We start from the raw sequence: 23,507 nt of genomic DNA on the forward strand, positions 1-23,507 counted from the left end.
AAAAAAAAAAAAATTCTGAACACATTGGTTGATTATTTTAATTTCTTTCAGGTTTGTGTATTAGACCTTCGGAAATAGCGCTACTAGTTGGAAGCCATGGACCGACTATGAATGTGTACATAGCCAAAATGACTGTCCCTGACCCACGTACTGCTATAGTCCCACTTGAACCATGGCCAGTCCACTACAGCCAAATCTAAAAGAAATATATACATACAGTGTATATAAACAAAATTGCACCCTGAAGATGACAGAGTTTTGTCACAGCTTGTGAATTCTGTTCACCAAGTGCTGGAATCTAATCTGCTGTGCCCCTAAAATAGCATTTAGAAGTTTGGATATGAAAAACAAGAAAGAGATATACGTTATAAAAGCAGACCATACATACATGTACCAGTTTTTGGATACTAACGACAGCCTTGTCTCCCCCTTTGAATCAGCAGACACCATGGATTATATTCTTTTTTTTTCCTTTCAGTAGTGAGCAGTTTGTATGTACAGAGAAAATGGACTTAAAAAAAAACTTGCAGCAGTAGTTTGTTCTTGCTTTTAAATTTTGTTTTTGGTTTAGATTATGGATGCATGAAGTAAGGGAGTGAATCAGTTTCTTGTTTATATTTTTTTCACCTTTTAAACAAAAAAAAATCTTAAAAATATTTTAATGCATTCTTTTGAAGAGGTTAATGTTTGGTACATTTTATGGCTCCCAGAGCATATATTCAATTGGTGCATATTGTGGAAGGAAGGGGGAATTTGAAATTAAATGAAAACATATGACTTGGGTCATGGCAATCTGTAAGACACATCAGTAAAAGGGTATTATGCTCTGTTTTTTTTTTGTTGTTGTTGTTGTTGTTGTTTGTTTTTTTTTTTTTTTCTGGTTCTTTTTTTGTGATGTGGCTTAAATACAATAGTTTCTTTTTTGGGACATATTTCTGCCAATTAAAGACTAGAAGGGCACAAAAATTTTTTTTTTAAATACCATAGAGAAGATACATTTTTAAAAAATCTTCTGATGTTTTGTAGCCATAACTGAATTATGGTTAAAATGTGCACTATTGTGAAAAGGAGCAAAGTAGTTTTGGGTTTTTTGTTGTTTGTTTATTTGTTTTGCTTTGTTTTCTAAGAGATTAAAACGTTTCTGGATAAGGATTAGCTTCTCAAAGTGTCCATCATTCTGTATAGAAGCTTAACTATGTAATGTAACCAAACTCCAGTATTAAGAATCTCTCATGTTGTTTTTCTTTTATACAAAGCAAGATAACGGCATATAACACTGCCATTACATGGCAAAATGCTTGCTACCTTAGTTTAAAAAACAATCTTTAAAACAAAAGACTTGCTTCAAGGTATTTTTAATAGCAGTGATTCAGAATTAAAAAAAAAAAAAAGATAATTGCACTAACCTCCTTGCTGCTCTGATTCTGCATTTGTGGTACTTGTGACTACATTTTTTTTTTTCAAGTATAAGATAGATTTAAGCTGCTATTTTTTTTTTTTTTCCAGTAATCACTACTCTATCATGTCTTTTACTCTGTTTATGTCAAGTGTTTTCTTAAAGATAACAGGCATCAAATCTCTTGTGCTCATGCAACTGAAAGTAAAGTATACAGTCAAATGTTAGCATGAGGCCATGTTTATGTGTATGATTACCAGGGTTTGTCATGATTAACAAGAATCTAGGAGTGTCAATTTGGAAGAGAATAGTTGTCAAATTTATATCTTACAGATTTTAATTAAGGAATTGTTTATTATCAAGCTTAGCAAATTTACAACACTATTTCTGTCAATAATTATTTTGAGGCCTTTACTGCTAAAATTTTAACCTGTGTTCTGTGTTTAAGTGGAAACTGATTTAACCCAAGTTAATGCAGCTTTGATTTGCAGCATTTGTTGTTTTGCTATTTTTACAAAACAGCATTGATTGAAGCAAGTCTTGGTTTTACTAAGGTAGAGTAGCATTTGCTATAGGTAAAGAGAATAAATACACTTAATTTTCACAATACATTGTTATATGTACCCCAGTTGTTGATAGTGGGGACTATGATACTGTAATAATATTTTTTAAGATTTACATCCAGAGAGGCAGTCATTCATGATGGTTTTGTGCCAGCTGTTTTTAGGGTTTTGGATCACATTAGAGATAATTTAGAACTTATTACCCTGTGACTTATGTAGGAAACCTAATATGCTGAGTATCTGGCACTTGAAATCCTGCTTTTATTGCTAGAGGTTCACATCTGGTTGACCTCTGTTGTTGTTTAAAAAAAATAAATAAAAATAAAAAAATCTGTGCAATAATTTTTAAATGTGCTCCCAGGAATAGACACAAATGTTTTGAGTATGTTTAAGCTGCATTTTCCTTTAGTGATGCATTTGTCAATTGCACTGAATTTAAATCTGAAAGTCAGAGGTGATTATTGATAGTACTTTTGTATTTTGATATGGACAATTTATTCATTTGCATACAGTTATTGACTTTTTTCCCAGCTGATTAAAAGATAGTCAAGAAATTCTGCAATATAGCTGTCAAAATGGACAGCTACATTTTTATGATATTGTCATCTTTGCTGTTTTTTTTTTTTTAATTCTTTAGCTATTTTACTTATGCATAATAGCCACAGTAGGACATATAAAGATTATAAATGCAGAGCTTTATTATCCTGAAGTCTTGGGTCTTTCAAGTGTAAACTTCTCTGAAAGGTATCCATTTTGTAGGCTTGGGTTCTTGGTGAGCATACAATTGTTTGTTTTTGCTGCTGTTCTCACATCATCATTGCCTGCTGATGTGCCACGATGCTGCTCCAATAGAAAAAAATAAGATCGTCTCTAATTTGAGCAGTAACATGATTGCAAGAGACCAAGTTTCACAGCCTGTAAAGTTCTATATTTGGGGTTCTTACTCATTTTTCCTCCCATTTTTTTCCTGAGAATTTATTCCTGAAGATCAACTGAATCCAGTAGTTGGTCTATGGAATTCATTGTTTTATATGCTACTGTAAGAAATGTATGATCATATGGAAAAATAGGAAGGGAAAATTTGATTAAAATAGAATGAAGAAAGAACAGCTGCCACTCTTAAATGTCATAAAGGAATTTTTTTTTTCTTTTAAGTAGGAAATCCCTTAAGTACTTACATTTGCTCCAGTCCCCTTTCCCACAATCAATCAGGTAATATTATTGACTTTCAAATGACTTTTAGAAGTGGTAACTGGTAATTTCCTAATAGGTCTTAGAACGTATCAAATTGTTTTAATTAATTATTCTCTAGGTAAGTATGTTTTAGGGTAAAACATCTTTTACAGATACTGAAAGTGCCTCCTTTTGTGGTGTAAAAAACAAATTATGGTGCAAAAGTAATCACTAGATTGAATTACACGAAGGTTTTTTGCTTTTTGACATACAAAAATGTCAAGAGAAAGGCCAAAGATTTGTACTTTTTCACTTAACTTATAAAAGCACTCCTTTTTTCCTTAAACTTCTTTCTGTCAAATTAGATTTAATGAGAGAGTACTATTTTTAAGGAGCTATCTGTTTATGTAGCCTGATTTTGTTTAGAGTAATGTAAACTAATAATGAGTAGAGGCCTGAAGAGGACTGTGCATTTTTGCTATTAAAGGAATCACAAATGACCATACTTCTGCGAGCAAAAATGACGAGTTTTATTAGATAAGTAGAAAACTAAATCTTAAATGCAGTGCTATTTACTCTTTTAAGTCAGTTTTCATTTTCTTATATACATTGTACATTTCTACAGAACCTATGTTTATTCTCATATGGTAAGGAAGGTACTTGCACATGGTAAATTACTGTTAACAGTTTCCGCAGAAATCCTGTTTCAGTGGACCAACATTGTGGCATGGCAGCAAATGCCAACATTTTGGGGAATAGCAGCAAACCTACAAGAGACCCTGGTTGGTGTTTTTGTTTGTTTGTTTATTTGTTTGTTGGTTTGTTTTTGGTCCCTTCCCCCCTTCTCTGAATCAGCAGGGATGGAAGGAGGTGGGTAGGGGAGTTATGAATTACTCCTTCCAGTAGTAGCTCTGAAGTGTCACATTTAATATCAGTTTTGTTTTTTTAACATGATTCTAGTTAAATGTAGGAGAGAGAAAAAAAGGAAGTGTTCACTTTTTTTAATACACTGATTTAGAAATTTGATGTCTTATATCAGTAGTTCTGAGGTATTGATAGCATTCTTTATTTCTGCCTTTACGTTACCAGTGTTGAAGCAGGGTGAATAACTAGGGCATATTTTTTTTTTTTTTTTTCTAGTAAGCTGTTTCATGATGTTGTCTTTGGAATTTCTGGATAAGTTCAAGAAAACATTCTGCATGTTGTATCTAGTCTGATGTACTTACCCATCTCATTAAAACAAAACCAGGCAGACTGCATTTTGTAGCTCTGTAATCCTTGAATACAGAAGTAATTTTCTCTTTCCTGACTTTGACATTGTAGCTATAATGTTTTCATTTTAATTTTTACAAATCCTTTGGGTCTAATTCTGTGAGCCTACCTATAGCACTGGATTAAAATGTCTGCATCATTTCTTTAGTTATCCAGTTAACTTTAAAACTGTTGTAAAAGTGTAAACCAGCCCATGACAGTTTTTTGTACATGTTAAAGAACTTTATTGTTCAGTTTTCATGATTATTGTGTAAGGAAGACTGATATAGATGTTCTATGCTGTCCTGGACCATGTTAATTACACTTATGATGTATTTTGGTTCCACATCACAATGATTTGTCCCCAATGACCCTTTTATCCTTTCTAGGCACATTTTTTGTTGTTGTTGTTGCAGATTCCCTTTGCATTGTATTGCTTTGACAACTGTAATTTGAATCAGATCTGAAAGAGGTCCAGAATAAAATATATTTTGATATTATGTTGGCTGTGTACATATATAAAACCTTTGATATCTATGTAGTTTGTATAGTCTATTTGATAGTTAAGTAATGAGAGAGGGATGATATTTCCTGTTTACATTTAATTACTTTATTTCCTCCAGTGTTGTGTAGAATAAACCTTCTTGCTCTGAGTTAGCCTTCATAACATGTCTATTTTCTCCCTTACTAGTGTTACCAATTATAACAACTTTCATCAGAACCCCCAAACACTGTTTTTCATAAACATTGTTTTCCAAGATAAATACTTAAAAATTAAGCCCATAGATAAAATTACAAATTCTACTATTTTATTACTTCTTGCAGAAGATAAGATTTTTTTAAATGAAGGAATTATTTTCTATTTTTATTAAAGAATAATAGAGCATCTAATCAGCTGAGGGATAGCAATTACTTTTAAGTTATTTTGAAAACTCAATATTGTATTTAAAGGATATTATCTCACATAACCAATCTAAAAGAGACCTCAGATTTATTTGTTTGCTTAGCATGCAGTTGAGAACAAAACAGTGTCTACATGTTATTGGCAATTTTTAGGGCAGGAGGCTCAATATCCTTAATGATATTTTCCCCTTCATATAGAACATTTATCACATTCATTTCCATACTTTGCCAGGATGTTTATGTTATTACAACCTTAATAGCCTATGAGAAATGATAGTAGGCACCTTCCAGGTTTAATTAATCTCAGTTCTTCAGTGTTACATACAGACTTTTTCAGAAGAATCATTGAGCAAATTTTTGTATTTTGTCTTTAGAAAACTTCTTTCTCCAGGTCTTCTGTCTTTTCTTTCCATTTCCTTAAACAGAAAAAATACAAGTATACTCTTACCATGTTTTATTAGTTATAAGCCACTGCTAACTAAATCTTTGGTTTTTAAGGGGTTAACTTTTATTGCATGGCATAGATTGTTAATATGCATTTTATACTTTTCCAGAAAGTATTGGACTACTAAAGATTAGAGTCCATGTGAGCTTGAAGTTAAGCTAAAATTAATTTAAGCAGTCATTGAAGGGATTACTTTTAATTTCATAGTTCTTATACTTTACCATGGATTAGATTTCTTACCTGTTATAATACATAGCCAATGAAAGTTTACTGTTTTTCAATATAGTCCTTTGAAAAGTACAGCGAGGGAAAAGCCACCGTGGAGGGTGCTTTTCTCTACTGTCCCAAAGCTCCCTGTCAACAATGAAATGTTAACCCTACGCTACTTTTTCTGCATGCTTCTTAAATGTTATATCTCAATGCTTAATTGTCCTAACTTGTAATATTTTTGTATTAAATTTTTTAGGAGTTCCTTGTAATTTCTTTATAATTTAAAATATATTAAACACAAAGTGTTTAGTAAAGTACAGATGACAATTACTAATGTTTCTTGGTTGTTGGGTTTGCATGATTAGTTGGGAAGACAATTCACATTTTAATATTTAAGACCAATGGGGGAGATCTACATTGAAAAAGATGACAGTCCTCTTATTTAGTCATTGTTCTGTTTTTAAAAACAACTTTCTAACATACTAATCCATTATCAGAATGGGCTGTGTTAAGAAATAGTGTGCTACAAGATAGTACAAAAGCATAGGTTGGAGGACTGCTGGGCAGCACTGTGGAGAACTCAAGCAGTGCAGGAGAACTTCAAGCAATCAAATCCTTGCCTTAAAAATACAGTCAGACTGACTCAGCCTGAGATTAGATGTCTGAAAAACATTGGCTTAGGAAATTTTGAAAAATCTACACATTGCATGTTGACTTTTTCTGTGTAAGTTTTTGTTGGCTTAATTTATACACAGTATTGCATTAGGTTAATTTTCTGATTTCCAATTTGGTTACCTAAGGAACAGTATACTCCAGTGGAGGGCAAAGAATAGCTAAAAGCAGAAACTCTTGCACATTTGATGGCATAAAGTGAAATAATTGAGTTTAAAATGACATGGGGATATACTATGTAGCATTAGTTTCATATTTCCAGCTGAAGTTGAGATATTTTAATGTTTGGAAATAAGATTTAAAGTGGGACTACTGTTAAAGTCTTGCGATAAAGAAATCAAGATTAAATTAGAGGTAAGTTTATTTGACTTTTAAAACTGTCAGTTAAATACCAGTGTACATTGGAATTATTTTTAAAACAAAATACCTGGCCCTACCTTTAACCTATTGGTCAATATGGTAGCACTAAGTAAGTGCAGTTTCTTTTCATTTGCTTCTTTGCTTTGTATAGATGACCTGTGTGGGAGGGGGCACTGTCATTGGCATATGTTTTATTATAAGAGTGTATACTTAAAAAGAAATTCAGATACAAGATATAAATAATAGATTCCCTTTGAAAACCCTTAACCAGGTCATCAGTGATATCTGCTGGTAGCATTTGTATCCTTCCAGACTTTTTTGGAGGTGGAGGAGCACATACCAAGTATTAAACCTAAGGCCACTTAACTGTGGAGCCATGTCTGCAGCCCTTTTAATTTTTTATTTTGAGGCAAAGTCTGGCTAAGTGGCTTTAGTCATGGACTTGAGAAACTCACCTTTTCATTGAATTCATCAGGGAATGTTGTCACTACCCTGTAGATGTAGCTTCAACTATAGGGTTTCAGAGCTTGCATTCTGCCTAATGGCCCAGGATGAATCTGAACTCCACCATATTTGTTTGTTTTATTTGTAGATGGACACAATACATTTTATTTATTTATGTGGTGCTGAGGATTGAACCCAGTGCCTCACACATGCGAGGCAAGCGCTCTACTGCTGGGCTACAACCCTAGCCTCCATCATTGTTATTTTTTTACCTAAGTTTTCCCCATCTATAAAATGTTGTTAGTAATAGTTACGTCATAGACTGGTTAAAGGATTAAACTTTTAATACATCTGTAAAGCCCTTAAAGAACATTGCCTGGTTATGTAAACTGTATTTCGCCATTTTGATTTTTTTTATGGTTGCGTTCTATTACACACCAAAATTTAGCCTCCTCGATGTATATTTACTTTTCTTCATTTATTCCCATTAAAATCAATGGTACACAGTGAGCACAGTAATTGCACACCTTTATAATCCCAGCTTTTCTGAGGGCTGAGGCAGGAGAATTGCAAGTTTGAGGCCAGCCTTGGCAATCTAGATGAGCACCCATCTCAAAAAAGGCCAGGGTGCATAGCTCAGTGGTAGAGGTAGAGCGTCCCTGGGTACAATCCCCAGTACTGCCCCTCTATTTCTACCACTACACATAAACACAATAGTGCAATAAACAAATATCTGCGTATATGTAGGACAGTTCAGCAGTCCACTCTGTTTCACATCCCAGATTAACAGCCACTTCAAAGAATCTATAAAACTCACCGCTCAGTCATTTTCTGGCAATTTCAAAAGGGGTCATTTAGGAATTTGTTGTAGGGAGAGTTCTTGGGAATCATGTTTTATAGATTCAGTAATAGTGAGAGAAGGTAATTTAGACTAACAAGTGAGAGGCATGGCAGGGTTTAGGAAAAAACAGCCTTTTTTAAAAGCATTTAGTGATGAAATGCTTAAGATACAACTAGGATTTTGTTAATCTTGGGTGGATTTTTCTGCTACAGAGCACAGTAAACACGTTAAATCTAACTAAGGTACATGGAACTACCAAACTGAATACCATATACTTTTATTGAGAGCCAAATTCTTAGTCCATATGGGAGCTTACAAAACATTTTTTTTTTCTTTTTCCTGGAACTTGTTTTTTTTTTTTTTTTTTTTTTTTAAGGCCACTTTAACTCATTTTCCCACCCCCATTCCTGAGTTCTTGTTGGATTTTTTTTTTCTTAAAATATTTGTTGAGTATTTAGCATGTCCCAAGAAGTGTGTCTGGCACTGGATGACTAGTGAGCTAGAAAGAAATAGGCTCTGTTCTTTCAAAGGGAGGTTAGGAAAAGAATTAGATTGAAATATCTAAAACTACCATTTTTCTAAGTCAGAACTGTTGAAGATTCAAGCCATTCAATGTAATTTAAAGGAGAGAGATACCTGAAGGTCAGAGGTTTTTAGTCTTTAGCTCGCATGACTGCATCTGTAATTTTTTTTGTCTATCTTGTAGTAGTAGTCACTATTATAACTTTATATATTTGCATATTTACATCTTTTAAACAGTGTCCAATAGATTCCTTAACCATGAAGGACAAAGAAATTAAGTAGTTCTTATTAAGAAGTTTATGATTTTTTACCTGTTAAGAACAATAGGCATATTTCAACTGTTATTGCTCTTATAGTCAGGAACTCAGAGATATTGGAGTCTTGTATCAGTCATTGTATCCCTTTCCTCAAACCTTCATGCCCTATCAGGTTTCCAAAGAAGCAAAAGCAATAGAATATTAAAGAATTACATTAAAAGTGATATGAGCTAATTTTATCACCAGAGGCTATTTTTGTTTAGTACTTTCCTGCTCAAGAGTAGCCTATCAAGCAACTTAGCAAGACCCTGTCTTAAAAAGGGATTGGAGATGTGGCTTAGTGGTTGAGCGCCCTTGGGTTTAATCCTGGTACCAAAAAGGCAAAACAAAACAAAGCCAATCAACCAACTGGAGACTTCTTAGGAATCATCTCAGATCCCTATGTGAAATCAGAAGCTGCAATTGTAGGATCTACCAAGAGAATTGTTACACACTTGAAAGTTTGACAATTCCTAGTTATGGCCAAGTCAAAATGGAGGGTCATAAACCTCCCTCTCCATGCCCATCCCACTTTCTTGAGGCTAGCAGCAAATGTTGAGACCACTATAATACAGTTATTGGTAGGAGTAGAGGGAGAGAGGAAGAGGTCTCCAAAAGGAACCCTGACACTCTAATGATTAGAAGATGGAGTGAAAAAACAATACACAGTATCCACCTTTCTTTAAAGGATCCTCATAAAAGACGGGAACCCTAATTAGTTGGGAGTGGTGGTGCATATGTATAATCCCAGCTGTTTGGGAGGCTGAGGCCAGAGAGTTGCTTGTTCTAGGCCAACCTGATAACATGGTGAGATTAAAAAGGCTGGGAATATAATTCAACAGCAGAGTGCTTGCTCAGCATGTGTGAGGTCCTGGGTCCAGTCTCCAGTACTGTAAGAATAAGCAGTAATCCTGCCTACATTAGTAATGTCATAATCATCTCAGGCTCTGAACAATTGAACAAATTACTTGGATAATCTGGGCAACCTAACCTATCTACTTATGTCTATCTGTAAACTGGGGAATGATTACTTCCACAGGTTGTAAAGATTAAAAAATAACACATGCATTTTTAAGTGCTAAACCCACCACATAGTAAAGCATGAGAAGTAGAACATTCCCTTCCCCTGATTGTGATGGTGGTACAAGAGGTAGGACGACATTTCAGGAGCAGAAGTTCCTGTCCTTCTCTGTTACAGATTTACATTATGTACCTTGGGTTATGTTACCACAGCTGTTGATGTTCAGTAATCACTGTGAAAATGACTATGGCTGCTTAAATTCTTTTGGAACCATCCTGTGGATTTTATTTTCGGAGAGGGCTGGTGAGTCCTATCTTCCCTGTATCCTTGCATATCTGTGACTACCTGTGTTACCTTACCCAGAAATGAATACTCAATACCAGTGTACAACTCAATTGGTCGCTGCTAAAGTCATTCAAGGACTCTAACATGAGAGTCAGTGACATTCTATTGTAGACCTACTACAGTAGAACATATGCAGAGTGAGTATCCACGGTCTGCATCTTTCATGAACTTTACAGATGTTCTGAAAGCACACTCTACTAGAGAATGGCTGGCGTGGGACCCACCAACTTTTGTCAGTCATAGTTGTTGTGTAGTTGTGTAAGGCCAATGTAGACTTTTTCTTCTTACAGGTGAATTTTTTTTTTGATGGACCTTTTTTAATTCATTTATTTATATACAGTGCTGAGAATCGAACCCAGTGCCTCCCACATGTGAGGCAAGTGCTCTACTACTGAGCCACAACCCCAGCCCATTACAGGTAAGATTTTTATACCCAAGGATTCTTTGACCCTTAAATATGGTAATTACTCAGGTTATGCCTATGTATTGATCATGTCTGCTTTGGTCCTAGAACTTAGGAAATTATGTCTAGCTACACATTTATATTTCCCTTTTCTTAAAGGAAATAAAGCTTATTTGTAATTGAGTATGGCATTTCATGATGTTTTGTTGATCTTTGCTGCAAACCCAGCTGAAGTAAGTAAGTATGAAGATACAATAGTACCAAATATATAAAAGCACTATTATGATTTTTATTTTCTCCACTAGTGCTTGGTAGATCTAGGAAGTAGATGACTTGGGTAGTGATAGAGAAAAGCAGGAACACTGGGTGCAGAGCATTTAACTGTCCAGGGAGCCCTCTAGTTAGTGAGGATAGGATAATACCTAGGAGAGGTACAGGTAACATTGTTGGAAAGTTTTAGGTCTGGAAAGACTCCATTTCTCTGAAGGGAACAAACTGCAGCCTACCTTGAGGACAAGAACAAACTGTCTCATGTTTGAGTTTAACTGTGTCTAGTGTGTAGACATCAGTAGGTGAGAAGCTATGTTGCAACAAAAGGGCACATCTGTTTGTAAAGTGAAGGATGCTCAGTTGTGGAGAATCTTCTGGAGATGGATTGGGGTGGAAGTTAAGTGGCAGGGCCTGGGGGTGACCTGTTGTTCATTATGAACCAAGCATCTGGGAAAATTATTTTCTCCCCAAATTCAATCACAGTCTATACCATACTGAAATACATACATGCACCATCTCTAAGGTTTCTTCTCTTTTTTCTTTTAAGTTATACGTGACAGTGGAATGCATTTTGACATATCATACGTACATGGAGTATAATTTCCCATTCTTGTGGTTGTACATGATGAGGAGTTACACTGGTCATGTATTTTTTCATGATCATAGGAAAGGAATATCTTTTTCGTTCTACTCTCTTTTTCATTCACATCCCTCCTACCTTTCCTCCATTCCCCTGTCCAATCTGTTGAACATCCACTCTACCCACCCCACCCCAGCCTATTGTGAGTCGGCTTCCACATATCAGAGACTATTCAACCTTTGGGTTTTTTGAAATTGGCTTATTTCACTTAGCATGATAGTTCCAGTTCCATCTATTTTTCAGTAAATGCCATAATTTTATTATTCTTTATGGCTGGATAATATTCCATTGTGTGTCTATGTACTACATTTTCTTTATTTGTATATTGAAGGGCACGTAGGTTGCTTCCATATCTTAGCAATTGTGAATAGAACTGCTGTGGACATTGGTGTGGCTGTGTCGCTATACTGTGCTGATTTTAAATCCTTTGGGTATATACTGAGGAGTGGGATAACTGGGTCAAGTGATGGTTTCATTCCAAGTTTTCTAAGAAATCTCCATACTGCTCTCCAGAGTGGTTGCACCAATTTGCAGTCCTACCAGCAATGTATGAGTGTGCCTTTTTCCCACATCCTCACCAACATTTATTACTTGTATTATTAATAATTGCCATTTTGGAATGAAATGGAAATCTCAATGTAGTTTTGATTTGCATTTCTCTAATTGCTAGTGATGTTGAACATTTTTTCATATATTTGTTGATCATTTGTATTTCTTCTGTGAAGTGTGTGTTCAGTTCCTTTGCGCATTTGTTGATCTGATTATTAGATTTTGGGTGTTGAGTTTTTTGAGATGAATGCTCTGTCTGAGATGCAAGTGGCAAAGGTTTTCTCCCTTTTCATATTCTTGATTGTTTCCTCTTCTGTGAAGAAGCTTTTTAGTTTGTATCGTTTATTGATTCATTTATTCACTTATTGAATCATTTATTGATTCTTGCTTTTACTTCTTGCACTTTAGGATTTTTGTTGAAGGGTTTAGTTCCAAGCTGAAAAGTTGGAGATTTGAGTGTACGTTTTTCTTCTAGAAAGTGCAGGATCTCTGGTCTAATGATCCACTTAAGAGTTGAGTTTTGTGCAGGGTGAGAGAGGTATAAAATTTCATTCTACTACATAGAGATTTCCAGTTTTCCCAGTACCATTTGTTCTTTTCTCTAATGTATGTTTATGGCACATTTGTCAAGTGTGAGATAACTGTATTCATGTGAGTTTGTCTCTGTCTTCTGTTCTCTACCATTGGTTTTCATGTCTGCTTTGGTATCAATACCATGCCATTTTTGTTATTATAGCTCTGTAGTATAATTTAAGGTCTGGTATACTGATGCCTCCTGCATCACTTTTCTTACTGAGGGTGGTTTTGGCTATTTGGGGTCTCTTATTTTTCCAAACAAATTTCCTGACCGTTTTTTCTATTTCTGTGAAGATTGTCACCAGAGCCTTAACAGGAATTTCTTGAATCTGTATAATGCTTTTGATAGTATGGCCATTTTGACAATAATAATTCTGCCTATCCATGAACATGGGTGATTTTTCCATCTTCTAAGATCTTCAGTTTCTTTCTTTAGTGTTCTGTAGTTTTCATTGTAGATGTGTTTTAACCTCTTTTGTGAGATTATTCCCAAATATTTTTTTGAGGCTATTGTGCATGGGATAGTTTTCCTAATTTCTCTTTCAGTGGATTCATCACTGATGTATAGGAACACACTTGATTTATGGATGTTAATTTTATATCCTGCTACTTTGCTGAATTTAATATTTAGAGTTCTGGAAGTTTTCTGATGGAGTTTTTTGCTCTTCTAAATTATTGTGTTATCAGCAAATAGAGATAGTTTGAGTTCTTCTTTTCCTATTTGTATTCCTTTAATTTTGTTTCTCTAATTGCTATGGCTTGAGTTTCCAGACCTATATTGAATAGAAGTGGTGAAAGAAGGTATTCCTATCTTGTTCCAGTTTTTAGAGCAAATACTTTTTCCATGTAGTTTTTTTCTATGTAGAATGATATTGACCTTGGGTTTAGCATATAATAATTTTATAATGTTGAGGTATGTTTCTACTAACCCTAATTTTTCTAGTGTTTTGAACATGAATGGATACTGTATTTTGTCAAATGCTTTTTCTGTGATTCTTGTTCTTAAGTCTATTAATTTGATGAATTACGTTCATTGATTTTCGTATGTTGAACCAACCTTGCATCCCTACGATGAACTCCACTTGATCATGGTGCACTATCTTTTAAATATGTTTTTGTATGCAATTTGCCAGAATTTTTGCATCTATGTTCATCAGGGATATTGGTCTGAAGATTTCTCTCCTTGATATGTCTTTGTCTGGTTTTGGTATCTATGCAATACTAGTCTCATAGAATGAGTTTGGAAGGGTTCCCTCCATTTCTATATCATGGAATAATTCAAGGAGGATTGGTATTAGTTCTTTGACGGTCTGGTAGAACTCAGCTGACAATCTATCTATTCCTGGGCTTTTCTTGGTTTTTAGGCTTTTGATGACATCTTCAATTTCATTGGTTGAAATTGATCTGTTCTAATTTTTTATGTCTTCCTGATTCAGTTTAGGTAGGTCATATGTCTCTAGAAATTTGTCAATGTCTTCAAGATTTTCTATTTTATTAGAGTATAAATTTTCAAAATAGGTTCTGATTATTGTCTGTATTTCAGTAGTGTCCATTGTGATATTTCCGTTTTCATTATGAATTTTAGAAATTTGAGTTTTCTCTCTTTCTCGGGTTAACTAACGGTATATCAGTTTTATTGATTTTTTTTTTCAAAGTAGCAACTTTTTGTTTTGTCAGTTTTGGGGATTGTTTCTTTTATTTCAATTTCATTGATTTCAGCTCTGATTTAGTTATTTTCTGTCTTCTGCTTTTAGTGTTGATTTGTTCTCCTTTTTCTAGGGCTTCAAGATGTAATGTTAGGGTTTATTTGTTGCCTTTCTATTTTTTTAATGAAAGAGTTCAATGTAGTGAACTTTTCTCTTAGTACTGACTTCATAATGTCCCAGAGGTTTTGATATGTTGTATCACTATTCTCATTTACCTCTAAGTATTTTTTTTATGTCATCCCTGATTTCTACCCATTTGTCATTCATAGCGTATTATTTAGTCCCACGTGTAGAATAGCTTCTGTTTTTTTTTTTTTTTTTTTTTTTGGTTGTAGATGGACACAATACCTTTATTTATTTTAATGTGTTTCTGAGTTATCGAACGCAGTGCCTCACGCATGCTAGGGAAGTGCTCTACCACTGACCACAAGTGCAGCCTCACTAGTTTTTATTTTATCATTGATTTCTAATTTCATTTTATTATAATCTGATAGGATGCAAGGTATTATCTCTATTTTGTTGTCTTTGCTAAGGGTTGCTTTGTGGCATAAGATATGGCCCCTTAGAGAAGGGTCCATGTGCTACTGAAAAGAAAGTATATTCAATCATTGATGGATGAAACATTCTATATATGTCTATTAAGCCTAAATTATTTATTGTATTTTTTAGTTTTGTAGCTTCTTTATTTAGTTTTTGTTTGGAAGAACAATCTAGTGGTGAGAGGGGTATGTTAAAGTCACCCAGTCTTATTGTGCCCTGGTCTATTTGCTTGAAATTGAGAAGGATTTGTTGAATGTGTATAGATGCTATGTTTTGGGGGGCATAAATATTTACAACTGTTATATCTTGTTGATGTATAATTCCCTTAAGCAATATGAAATGTCTTTTTCCCTTTGATTAACTTTGACTAGAAGTCCACTTTATCTGAGGATAAAAAACCCTGCTTGTTTACAAAATCCATGTGAATAATATGTTTTTTCCCTATCCTTTAATCATCAGTCTGTGGATGTCTTTGTCTATAAGGTGAGTCTCTTGAAGAGAGCATATTGTTGGATCTTGTTTTTTAATCCAACCTCCACTCTATGTCTTTTAATTGATGAGTTTGGGCTACTTACATTCAATGTTATTATAGAGATATGATTTTTATTCTCTGTTATTTTGATTTATCTCTGGTTTTTAACTTGAATTACTTTGTCTGTTGATTCAATATTTCTTTAGTGTAGTTTCTCCCTTTGCTGGTTTTCACTTTTATTTTTCATTTCCTTCTCATGAAATATCTTACCAAGTATGTTTTGTAGTATAAGCTTTCTAGGTTTGAATTCTTTTAGCTAAAGTGTTTATCACAGAAGGTTTTTATTTCATCATCAGTTCTGAAAGTTAATTTTGCTGGGTATAGTATTCTTGGTTAGCATCCTTTTTTTTTTTTTTTTCAGAGGTTGGTATATATTATTATATTATTCCATGACTTCTGAGCTTTGATGGTCTGTGTTGAATGATCACCTGAGATCCAGAATGGTTTCCATCTAACTGTTACCTTCATTTTTCTCTGGTAGCCTCTAAAATTCTATACTTATTCTGTAATTTAGGCATTTTCATAATAGTGTGCCTTGGTGTGGGTCTGTTATAATTTTGTATATTTAGGGTCCTATAAGTCTCCTATATTTGATTTTCCATTTCATTCTTTAGGTCTGAGAAATTTTTTTTTCTTATATTTCTTTGAAAAGATTGTGTATTCCTTTGGTTTATATCTTGGAGCCTTCATCTATCCCAATAAATCTTACATTTGGTCTTTTCAGTTTATCCCATATTTCTTGGAAGTTCTGTTCATGGTCTCTTAGCATCTTATCTCCACAGTCAACTTTGTTTTCAAGATTCTATATTTTGTCTTCATTGCCTGAAACTCTTGTCTTCCCAGTGATCTAGTCTGTTGGTGATGCTTTCAATTGAATTTTTAATTTGGTTTATTGCTTCCTTCATTTTGAGGATTTCTGCTTGTTTGTTTGTTTTTGAATCTCTATCTCTTCATTGAAGTGATCTTTTAATTCCTGCATTTTCTCTGATTTTACTTCTTATACTGTCCTTTACTTTGCAGATCAGTTTAATTGTGTATATTCTAACCTTCTCTGAGATGTCTTCCACTTTGATGATGATGGATTCTGTTATTAGAGTATCTTGGCTTGTTTGGGGCAATTTGTTCCCTTGCTTTTCCATGTTGTTTCTGCGTCCACCCATCTAACCACGTGGATCTGAGGCAATAGAGTATCTATGCTGAGACATATAGTGTCCCTGAAGATTTCCAGTACGTTACTGTTTAGGGGGAGACAAATAATAACAACCAATGCAAATAATATAGAGCATTAAAGCAAATGGTTCCTATTATGACTTCTACAATGTTAATCATCACAATAAACAAATGATATGATCAGTTATTGCTCAAGTTTGCAAAAGGGTTTACAGTTTTGAATGTTGAACCAGGGAGAGGACAGAAGTGATGATTATGAGGGAGGAGGAGAAAAGATAGAAACAAAAAATTTAAGAGAATGAAAGAACAATAGAGATTAGCTTTTAATTGAAGAAAAGAGAAAAAGAATCAGAAAACATAAGCGAAATGTATATAAAATAAAAATTTAAAAATAAAAGAGTACAAAATAAAACTAACATATACTAATCAAACATCCTAGTCCTCAAAAAAACTGATCCCTGAAAAATAATTTGATTCAAAAATGCTAGAAATCAGTAAAAAAAAAAAAATATGAGTATGTATAAATGTCCATGTACACTATTAAGGTCACAAAGAAAAGAAAATGAGAGAAATAAAATCTCAATGAAATATTCAAGAATTTTTTCGGTTAGAGTTCAAAAGATTCTCAGCTTCTCTCTCAGCAGTTTTAGGTGGGGTCAGCTGGAGGAGGATGCTCCCTGCCTTTAGATTGCTGGAGTGAGAGAGGTAATCTGACAGGCAGAATTCCTGGAAGCAGGGTGTATGTAAGCGTAGTTGGGCTGCAGGCTCTTTGCTGAATGCCAATTTGGAGATTTTAAATCAGTGCACCTCTAGGGCCTACTACTTACTTGTCCAGGATGGAAGAACGTACTCCAGGGATCTATCCTGGGTTCAAGGAGCCAATTCTTAGTACAGTATATCACGTGTGGACCCCATGTTTCCTGGTCTTGAGTTCAGTCTCCAAACTCAATCTCTGCTACCCCTGTGCTTCTACCTTCCCAGCCAGATACATCTCTTCCAGCAGCTGCAAGCATTGTAGGGGGATGGTTAGAGCCAGGCAGGTTCCCATGACCAGTTGTCTCCTGTGTAAACCTCTCTCCATGTTTGATTTTCTCCTGGTCACTTAAGCTTACTCTATATCATATAACATGTTTACTGGGCTTGTATTTTGGGACAAACTTGTGTTTGCCAGGAATTGGATTCCTCAGCTGCTACTGCTCGGAAAGATGGTGGCTTCGTTCTTGCCCAAAGATACTGTGCTGCCAGCCTTTCAGTTTAGTCAGCATTCTCCTTGATCTCTAAATGCTTAGTATCTAGACAAGCCTCCTAATAATGGGGGTTCCTTTAATTCCCTTATCCCTCCACTTTGCTCGGGGAGGGACCATGTTGGTGCTTCTGGGTCAGCCATGGCAGAGGCTATGCTGCTGAGGATTTCTTATATATCCAATCTCCTGAGTCCTCAATCTGCTCAACTGTTCAATTTTAAATTCCAGTAAAGTTCCCACTGCCTTTTTTTTTCCTTTTTGGTTTACCCACCTTGCTGAGAAGTTGCCTGTCTACTTTCTTGGTTTCATGCCATGGAGCAGCCAGGAAAACTACCTCCTCTATTGCACCATCTTGAAAATCCCCCCAGGTTTCTTCGTTTTCCCTTTCTTTCATTTGCTCTGTGTGTGTGTGTGTGTGCGCGCGCACATGCGCGCACTTGCTGGGTATTAAATCTAGAGCTAAGGAACTGCACTACCATTGAGCTACATTCACAGGTACCCTACCTTGGTTTATGCAGTACTGGGGATTGATCCTAAGTGCTCACACATGCTAGACAAGTGCTTTATCACTGAGCCCCATTCCCAGCCCTTTTTTAAGAAAATTCCATTTTGAGACAGGGGTCTTACTAGTTGCCTAGGCTGTCCTTGTACTTGTGGTCCTATTGGCTCAGCCTCATAGGTTGCTGAGATTATATAGGCAGGCCTGTGGCATCCCACGGGGCCCTATTTTTTTTTTTTTTTTTTTTTAACCACTGAGCTGTCTTCCCAACCCCTTTTTTCAATTTTTAGGATAGAGTCTAACTAAGTCGCTGAGGATCTTACTAAGTTGCTGTGGCTGGCTCTGTGATCCTCCTGTCTCAGTCTCCAGAGCCACTGGGATTACAGGCACATGCTGCCACACCAGCCGTTTCTTAACTGTTAGACTCTATTTAGCTGAGGACTTCAAACTTGCCATCCACCTACTCTCACTGTCAACTGTTTCTTGCCTCCGCTCTGTGTTGTGTCACCATTTCTCTCAGCTTTTTTTTTTTTTCCTATAGAATTGTTTCTTAAGTGTCTCTTAATAATCACTCGTTTCCTAAAGGACCAAGACTATCATACTTACCTCTGGATCTCCAGAGCCTAGCACAGTGCCTGGAAGATAGTAGATAGTTATCTATTAATATGAGTGTTGATAAGCGGGGCAAGATTGTCATCAAGGCTATTGGTGATGAAAATTACATATAATTAGATATTCCTGGAGATAACATTGTAGAAATGAGACGCTAACATAGTGCAGTGAAAAAAAAACACCAGCTTTTTCCTGTGGATGTGAGCTTGAATCAGGTGATTTTAAGAATTAGCAGTCATCTAAATAGTTTAGCACAGTGACTGTCATATGTTAGGCTTTCATACATTGCATTATTGTTGCTATTTTTACTATTAAAAACATTGTGGAGAAAACATTTAACACAGAATGATTTGTTGAAAATAATTTGTTGTAATTAGATTTACAAGCTATGGACAGGGATGTGGAAGTAAATTGTTAAACAAATCGTTCTTTACACTGTATCTTTTTATGATGAAATATCTTAAAATACATAATTGGTTTTCTGCATGCAACTGGTTAGGTGATAATGATGTGTGTGTAATCAGTTCCCTTCTCTTACTTTATTGTATTGTGTCTTGATGTAGTGACTACTACATTGATGTTTTGTTTGTTTGTTTTGCATTGTCAAGAATTGGGTAATGAGCTAGGAATAGTGGCACACACTTAGAATCCCTGTTCCTGGGGAGGCTGAGGCAGGAGTATTGCAAGTTCAAGACCAGCCTCAGCAATTTAGCAAGGCACTTAGCATCTTAATGAGATCCTGTTTCAAAGTGAAAAAATAAAAAGAGCTGGGGATATGGCTCAGTGGAAAAGCGCCCCCGGGTTAAAAAAAAAAAATGAGTAATACATTTTTTAAAGGAACTGCACCAAACGTCCATCCTGTAATCTGTTATTTTCAGAAAATATCAGAAACTGCATTAGAATTAAGAAAAATATTTCACAGTTTTTTTCCTTTGGACTTCTATTTCAATTATTTCAGACTTCAATTTGAAACATTAATCATGGTCAAAATAACACTCTACTCTGCTTATATTTGGTCGCCCTTGTCTTTTCAGCACAGACCTTTTATTCTATGCAATCTTACTTTTGATGGTAATACATGTTCTTTTTTTTTTTTTTTTTTACAAAATTTCCAAGTAAATAAAATGTGTCCGAACACATGTATATAAGAGAAAATTACAGTGTAAATTTTACTGGACTTTGCACAGCAGCACTCTTAGATACTACTAACTATAGGCCATTAGGCCATTTCTGTGAAGAATAGGCATCCTGCTGACCCCCACTGGACATGTAGGATGAGTGAGAAGTCAAGTCTCTGAGATTTTGCAGTCATTGTAGCATGACCATACTGATACTGATTATACTCATTCCCCTGCTCACATGCTGACCCAGCTGGACATTTTTCATTTTAGAAATAGCCTCTTTTAATGTCAAATGTTAGGAACACTTTGCTATGCACTTATAAACAAATTTTGTATTGACATAAAGGAAATTGTGCTATATTTGTTTTTGTGTGACATGATTTTATTTAAGTTAATAAAATATTTTACCATGTCATTGTTTAAACAATATAGGTGTATTGAGCTGTTTAAACAGCTATATTGAGCTCTAATTAACAAAATAAATACTTATTTAACTTATGTAATTTTATGTGCTTTAACATGTAGGTGGCTGTGAAATAATCCCATTTAATATATCTGTCACTTTTGAAAGTTTCCTCTTGTCTCTTGGACATCCTTATATCTTAAACTCTTCTTTGTATCCTGCCCCACCATTCTCAGGCCACTACTGATTTGCTTTCTGTCACTATAAGTTGGTTTATGCTTTCCAGAGTTATATACAAATAGAATTATACATTGTTCACTACCTTTGGGAGGAGACTTTCTAACTTCTTTCACTCAGCATAATTATTTTGAATTTCATTCATGTTTTATCAGTCATTCCCTTTTGGGATGAAGTACTTTTGACTAAGTGTCCTACTATATGAATATACCATAATTTCCCATAGGCCCTAAGTTCCCATACATCCTTTATACCCAGTTTATCCTTGCAGTAATGCATTTGGGATATTTATCACAACTCATAAATTGACATTGGTACAATACTTTAACAAAACTAATTTATTTATGTTGTTCCACTGATGTCTTTTTTCTGTTCTGGCATCCAACCCAGGATACCACATCAATGGAGTCATTGTGCTTTTCAGGTCTGCAATCAGTCTCCCCTGTTTGTTATGTTCTTTTCATTTGGGGAGTAATTTTTTAAGTATTTTATAGATCCTGAAGCTGGCTTTGCCTGGTGTTCTTCATGTTCAGAATTTTGGAGAAGACTATCCCAGGAAATATTTTATTACAATTGGGTACACAATAACAACATGATTATTGGTAATGTTAAATGAACATTTTGCAAAGGTAGTTTTCTCTACCATGAAATTCATATTTTTCTTTTTCCATACTCATTAGAACTGAGTTATTGATACCAGCCCATATTCCAAGAAGGAATAGTAAGCTCCACCTCCTAAAGGGGAAGGACATCAGTGGATGTATGTTGAAACCACCTGGCCGTTGATGCATATTTTAGGGGAATACTCTAAAGCTGTGCAAATAGCTTGTTTCTCCTTCAAGCCTGGTCCTCTAATTTTCCCTTTCATTAGTGCATCTAGCCTGTGTCAATCATTACTGTGGTGTTTTGATCATGTTCTTTTTTAAAAAAATTTATTAACACATGTTAATTTTACATATTAATAGGACTAAGTGTGGCCTTTCCATACATGCGTGATTTTCTATTTTCATCATCACTTTTTCATTTTATTTGGAATTTTTCTGTAAAGATGATTTATCCCTTCTCTTATATTCATGTGTTCATTCAATCACTTATTTATGTCAGTGCAAAGTTTGGGAATCTCACTTTTTTTAAAGGGATGTTTATTTTTCAGTTGTAGGTGGACACGATACCTTTATTTTATTTTTATGTGGTGCTGAGGATTAAACCCAGTGCCTTACACATGCCAAGCAAGTGCTCTACCTCTGAGTTACAACCCCAGTCTGGGAATCGCACCTCTAATGCCAACTGCAAATATGTCTTCAAGATTACTCTCAGATTCAATAATTCCCTAGAAGGACTCAAGGAACTCAGCAAAGCCATTATACTCAGAGTTGTGGTTTATTACAGGAAAAAAAAAAATGATGTATGAAAGCCAATGTAAGAGGAACGTGGAGTGAGGTTCAGGAAACAACTAGTATGGTTTCTAGCTATCCTTTCCCGATGGCGCTGTGCATGTAGCACTCACCATTGCCTGGGACACACACGTGGCTTGCCAGCTAGGGAAGCTCTCCCAAGCCTTGGTGTCCAGATTTGGTAGAGTCTGGGTTATATGGAAGTAGATGGCTAGCCACAGGGCTGAGATCAGAGTTGGAGCTAATACTCAATGCCCCAAGGCTACCCACCATAAATCTCAGTATTAGCATGGTTTATTGATATAGTTCAAGGTAAACAAAAATACCCTTATAAAGCAGTACCTTCCAAGGGTTTGGAGCTTACTTCACAGAAGCCAGGGACAAAGGCAGACTCTCAACTTCAGCAAAGTTCACCCTTTATTGTACCATTAGAGTGCACTTATAGATATTTTATTCTTTGTTTTCATCTAATCAACAAATATTTATTGAATACCTTACATTTTTATTTAGGTTTAAAATTCAACAAAATTAATTTGTTGCTCATGTTATACCTCCTTTCCCAGTGAGAGCTCTTTCATTTTGGCTCTTGTGTCCTTTTCACATGTCCCCATCCTTTTTAAAATAAAGCACTTTTCTACTCCTCTGCCGCAGCCGCAGAGTAAGTCATTTCTTCAAAGAATCCTGGTTCCTTTAACTGGAGAATAGTATTTTGAAACCAATACTGAGCTAGTCTGCTCAGTGGGTATAGCCAGTAAACAGGTCTATTTTAACACATGTATACTTATATTTATACATATTAAAAATACACTCAGCCGGGCATGGTGGCTCATGCCTGTAATCCCTGTAGCTTGGGAGACTGAGGCAGGAGGATTGCAAGTTCAAAGCCAGCCTCAGCAATGGCGAGGCACTAAGCAATTCAGTGAGACCCTGTCTCTAAATAAAATACAAAATAGGGCTGGGGATGTGACTCAGTGATTAAGCATCCCTGAGTTCAATCCCTGGTACCAAAAAAAAAATGCACTCATACTGATATCTGTGCCTCTAAGCATCACTGAATTTTAGCCTTTTTCACTTCTTTCTTGTAACCTGGCTCCATTATCTACAATTCCTTTATTTGTTTTTTCAGTCCTAGTTCATAGGTGAATTCCTTATAGAATTACTAAACTATA

At 35.2% G+C, this 23,507-nt stretch overlaps 1 protein-coding gene across 2 annotated transcripts in view; it reads left to right on the top strand.

The window, feature by feature from the left end:
• The window catches only part of Tbl1xr1 (TBL1X/Y related 1), a 151,234-nt gene extending 146,351 nt beyond the window's left edge, over positions 1-4,883 (top strand). For both annotated transcript variants that reach the window (XM_076867631.2, XM_076867629.2), the window contains one exon: positions 52-4,883. In XM_076867631.2, coding sequence (XP_076723746.1) covers positions 52-78 — 27 coding nt within the window. In that variant the 3' untranslated portion in view covers positions 79-4,883. The remainder of the gene's footprint in view (positions 1-51) is intronic.
• Positions 4,884-23,507: the final 18,624 nt, after the last annotated feature.

The sequence above is a fragment of the Callospermophilus lateralis genome, chromosome 10 (assembly GCF_048772815.1).
Source record: "Callospermophilus lateralis isolate mCalLat2 chromosome 10, mCalLat2.hap1, whole genome shotgun sequence".
NCBI classification, from domain to species: Eukaryota; Metazoa; Chordata; class Mammalia; order Rodentia; family Sciuridae; genus Callospermophilus; species Callospermophilus lateralis.